The sequence below is a fragment of the Echinops telfairi genome, unplaced genomic scaffold (assembly GCF_000313985.2).
Source record: "Echinops telfairi isolate 266 unplaced genomic scaffold, ASM31398v2 ScPeMD7_3;HRSCAF=10, whole genome shotgun sequence".
Classification (NCBI taxonomy): Eukaryota; Metazoa; Chordata; class Mammalia; order Afrosoricida; family Tenrecidae; genus Echinops; species Echinops telfairi.
The window spans coordinates 50,422,514-50,427,607 of record NW_022103899.1 but is presented as its reverse complement, the minus strand read 5'-3'; the positions used below and the strand labels follow the sequence as shown (position 1 = coordinate 50,427,607).

At 45.0% G+C, this 5,094-nt stretch overlaps 1 protein-coding gene across 1 annotated transcript; it reads right to left on the bottom strand.

Annotated features, from left to right (window-relative positions):
* Positions 1-2,321: 2,321 nt before the first annotated feature.
* Positions 2,322-3,687, bottom strand: LOC101646663 (phosphoglycerate kinase 1-like). The gene has a single exon (XM_045296034.1). It carries the CDS (start codon positions 3,573-3,575, stop codon positions 2,322-2,324), a length of 1,254 nt encoding a protein of 417 aa, XP_045151969.1. The 5' UTR covers positions 3,576-3,687.
* Between the last annotated feature and the right edge of the window lie 1,407 nt (positions 3,688-5,094).

Below are 5,094 nucleotides of genomic sequence, written 5' to 3'. Positions count from 1 at the left end.
TCATTTTTTCCTCTTCCTCCCCCACCCTCCCTCATGAACCTTTGATAATTTATAGATTTTTTTCATGTCTTACACTGACCAATATCTCCTTTCACCCACTTTTCTGTTGGTCTTTCCCCAATAAAATGATCACCATGATCGGTTCTCCCTATCTCTCCCCACCTTACCCTCACCCTCCTGGTATGGTGACTCTCAATATTGATCCTGAGGGGTTGTCTGTCCTGGATTCCCTGTGTTTCAAGCTCTTGTCTATAACCATGTACATGCTCTGGTCTAGCCAGATTTGTAAGGTAGAATTGGGGTCATGATAGTGGAGGGTGGGGAAGGAAGCATAAAAGAACTAGAGGAAAGTTGTATGTTTCATCGATGCTATACTGCACCCTGACTGGCTCGTCTCCTCCCCGAGACCCTTCTGGAAGAGGATGTCCAGCTGCCTACAGATGGGCTTTGGGTCTCCACTGCACACTCCCCCTTCCCTTTCACAATACTATGATTTTTGTTCTGGGCTTTTGATGCCTGATACCTGATCTTACTGACACCTCGTGATCACACAGGCTGGTGTGCTTCTTCCCTGTGGGATTTGTTACTTCTCAGCGAGTTGGCCATTTGTTTATCTTCAAGTCTTTAAGACTCCAGACATGATATCTTTTGATAGCCAGGCTCCATCAACTTTCTTCACTACATTTGCTTATGCACCCGCTTTGTCTTCAGTGATCGTGTCAGGAAGGTGAGCATCATGGAATGCCAGGTTAATAGAACAAAGTGTTCTTGCATTGAAGGAGTACTTGAGTAAAGGGGTAGCATCTACTTTTTAATGATAAATCTGGTTTGAAAAATGCCACAGGGTCTCCTCTGTCTTAAAACTATGATTTCAAACTTATAAGACTGACTTCCTTGTTATTGTGAGCTGCTGTTTCATTGACCCAACTCCTGGTAGCCTCATGCACAGTCGAAGGAAATACTACCTGTTCCTGTGTAATTTTCATGATAGGTTGTGGATGAGGCAATTGTGATTCACAAGGCTTTCATGGACTTATTATTGATTATTATAATCTATTGAAAATAGATTGGCATATCTTTCTATTTAGTTTGTCTTCAGTGGAGTCTGGAATCTTCACTGAAACGTGTTCAGGGTCGTAGCAGCAAACAAGCCTGACAGATGGGTGGTAGCCATGCATGAGGTACATTGGCTGGGGATTGAAGCTGCATCTCAAACATGGTAGTGGAGAACCACTGCCACTGAGCCATCACTGCCACATTTTGATTGCCAAACTCACTTGCAAAAATCAGGAAGATAGAATGGATTGCTGCCTGATTATCAGCTTCTGAATCTTCATAGCCTTTAGAATTCAACACACAGTTATAGCCTTACCCTACTCAGCACACATGGGGTCACCAAGAGTCTGAATCCACTCCACAACAACTAGCGACAACAGATTTTATCATCACTCATTGGTATATTCCACTTACCTTTCTTCACCAGGGCTTCAGACTGGTTCAACACTAGATGAGAGCTAAGCAGACCCTCATGTTTACAATTTGGCGTAGGAGAAGGATACCTGCAATGGAAAAATTATGGATTATGGATTGAGAGAGGTGTAGTGGAATAAGAGAGAGGTGTAGTGAACCCAATTTAGGTGCCTGTGTTACTGCTAGGACTGTGAAGAGTGAAACACATTCAAACCTCACAGTCAGCCACTCTTGAGGGAGTACCATTGTTCCTGAAAGCGTTCAAGAGATTTGGTTGCTATGCAACATGCACACTGCCTTTGTTTTCTAAAAGAGAGATTACATTTCTAGGAGGTCATCAACAAATAATTTTTACAAATTCAGGTCTGTCCTGGATTTGCTCTATTGATCATGACTGATGTAGGAAGAATTGGTTTAAAGACCTATTCTTTTTTTTTTTCCCAGTTTAAATGGATAACTTTATTGTTCCTTTCATAGATCATCGACTTGTTCCCCTCCCTACCTCACATTGGAATTTCATCATCTTTCCATGCCAGCAATGAATCAGCAGCAAAGCTAACCGGGGTAAGCTGCTTCACGAGGACTATTTAACCGGCAAAGTAGAAATATACACCTAGAAAGCACACCGGGTTAGCCACTACACATTTAAATGGAACTTGAACAATGTGGGAAAAGCAAGGTGTGGTAAAGAGGAGCCGAGGTTCTGTGAGCCAGTTATGGGTTCCTGGTGCTTCCTCTCTCGGCCACTGGCTGAATCTCGACATGGGAGAAGGTTTTCGTAACACCGAGTGGAGATATGAAAGAAAGCACTCAGTTGACAGGATTGCACAGGAACCAAGGGCAGGGGAACACTAAACATTGCTGACAGCCTCCACCCCCGGAAGGACTTTACCTTCCCGGAGCTCCAGACTAGCACCGCCCTCAGGGCTCACCTGGCTGACTTTGTCCTCAGTGTTCCATGTGGCCCAGCAAGGGGCAGTGTCCCCACCACCTATGCTGGTGATGCAGCCCCCGGAAGTGGCTTTGACCACCTCATCCATGAGAGCTTTGGTTCCCCGGGCAAAAGCTTCCCATTCAAATACCCCCACAGGTCCATCCCACACAATCTGCTTAGCCCGACCAACAGCCTCAGCATACTTCTTGCTGCTCTCAGGACCACAGTCCAAGCCCAGCCAGCCAGCAGGTATGGCGGAGGCCACGGTGGCTTGGCCAGTCTTGGCATTCTCATCAAACTTGTCGGCAGTGACAAAGTCAACAGGTAAGGTAATCTTCACACCGTTCTTCTCTGCTTTGGACATTAGGTCCTTGACAATCTTTGCTCCCTCTTCATCAAACAGAGAAGTGCCAATCTCCATGTTATTGAGCACTTTAAGGAAGGTAAAAGCCATTCCACCGCCAATAATCATTTCATTAACTTTATCCAGCATATTATTGATCAGTTGGATCTTATCTGCAACTTTAGCTCCGCCCAGGATAGCCAGGAAGGGTTTCTCTGGGCTCTCCAAGGCCTTGGCAAAGTAATTCAGCTCCTTCTTCATCAAGAAACCACCAGCCTTCTGTGGCAGATTCACTCCCACCATGGAACTGTGAGCTCGATGGGCGGTGCCAAAAGCATCATTGACGTAGACATCCCCGAGCTTGGAAAGGGAAGCCTGGAAGGCTTCTACGTCGGCTGGCTTGGCGTTAACCTTGTTCCCAGAAGCATCGTTTCCCTTCCCTTCTTCCTCTACATGAAAGCGGAGGTTCTCTAGCAGGATGACAGAACCAGCCGCTGGGTCAGCACAGGCTTTCTCCTCTTCTGGGCCCGCACAGTCCTTTAAGGAAAGAACATCCTTGCCCAGCAAAGATCGCAGCTCTACAGCAACAGGCTCTAAGGAGTCTTTGTCAGGCATGGGGATGCCATCCGGTCGGCCCAGGTGGCTCATAAGAACAACTGACTTGGCTCCATTGTCCAAGCAGAATTTGATGCTTGGGATGGCAGCCTTGATCCTCTGGTTGTTTGTTATCTGGTTATTCTTCATAGGAACATTAAAGTCCGCCCTCATGACCACCCGCTTCCCTTTCACGTCCAGCTTGTCCAGAGTAAGCTTGTTAGAAAGAGACATCTTGGCAATTCAGCAGTGGCGAGTGGCTTGCAGCTAGGAGGCGGCAGCGCCCGGACATAGGACAAGCGAGGAGCACACGGGCAGCGCATGGAAAGCAGAGCCCTAGCTCACACCGCAGGCAAAGACCTATTCTTAACACATGGAAAATAATTCATTGCAATTGGGTAGAACCATAGGACTAACTCTGGCTAATGGGCTGCAACAGGAAGTGAAGAATGTCACTTCTAGGCTGAAGCAATAAAGATCTAATTAGCTGCGCTCTCTGCTCCTAATGTGGTGAGCCTTGAAGTCTTATTTTTACAGGAGGTGCCTTGGACTGAAATAATCTAGAATTTTGACTCCGAACTGGAAAACACGAATCTGGAAATATTTCAGACCCCAAACAGTTTGGTGAGTGAGCAATAGTTTGATGAGTGAGAAAAAAATGTTTGTGTGCTAAACCCCTGGGATTTGAATGCTCATGTTTACGGCAGCCTATCAAAGTATATTCTGCTAGATCATGGGACTGACTAGAAGAAATATTAAGCACCCACCTTCCTGGCTTTGAGGCAAGTTCAAGAGGGCAAAAGAGTGAACACGATAGAAGCAGGCTTTGATGCCGAGGTCACACCTCCTGGTTAACGTGTTGCAGAGAAAGACGAGTCTGGTATTTCTCTTGATGGGCTGAAGCCAGTGGGAAAATGCAGAGAGGGCAGGAAAGTGTTAAGACCATGTTGTTCCCGATAGAGAAGTAAGCAGAAATCTTACAGTGAGTACTGGACACACTTCTGGTTTGCACACACATTTTCAACTTAACAATTGCAGATGTTTGATAAGCCTACTTTCATAGAACTACGAATGAATATGCTCGCTTTTCTTTTTTATTGGTCATGATGAATATCCTTTGGTCAGATGCAACGTTGGTCGGTTTTGATGCAGGGATGATATGTTCTCTTTTGGTAAGCTTCTATTGTTTTACATTCAGGAAATTTCCCATTGGGGGTTGCCTGTGGAGTGTCTACAAAGGCAGAACAAGTTCTAAGAAAATGAGAGATGTTATCATTGTCAAGGGGATCCTTCGCCTCAATTAATATTTAATAGCCTACAAAGCCAAGAAAACAGAAGTTTACCATCTTAACTTCAAATCCTTTGCACTTCTTAAAGGAAAACCAAACAAAATTTTCATGTAGTACACAACGTATGTAATAAATGACCTGGCACCCATAAAAGAGAAATTCATTAGTGATTTTTGGTGTGTCATTTGTTTGGAAACCAAAAATAAAATTAAATGTAAAGAGGCCAACTCTCAGGGCCTGGTTAGTCTCCTACCAAAGAGAATTTGGACTGTCTTACTCACTTCATCTTCAGTAGTCTCATTCTCAATTTGATTATCGGAATCTCTTTGGAAAATCTGTGAACCATGTCGGTGGAGCTCTCTTAGACCGGGTTTCGAACCTAGCATTTCATTGCTATTGTTAGGTGTCATTGGATAACTTCTGATGGAGAGTGGACCCAGGTGACAGAGGAGATCTGTCTCCAT

Bases quoted from the DNA above. Each gene is read 5' to 3' on its own strand.
- LOC101646663 (XM_045296034.1), bottom strand. From the start codon at position 3,575: ATGTCTCTTTCTAACAAGCTTACTCTGGACAAGCTGGACGTGAAAGGG.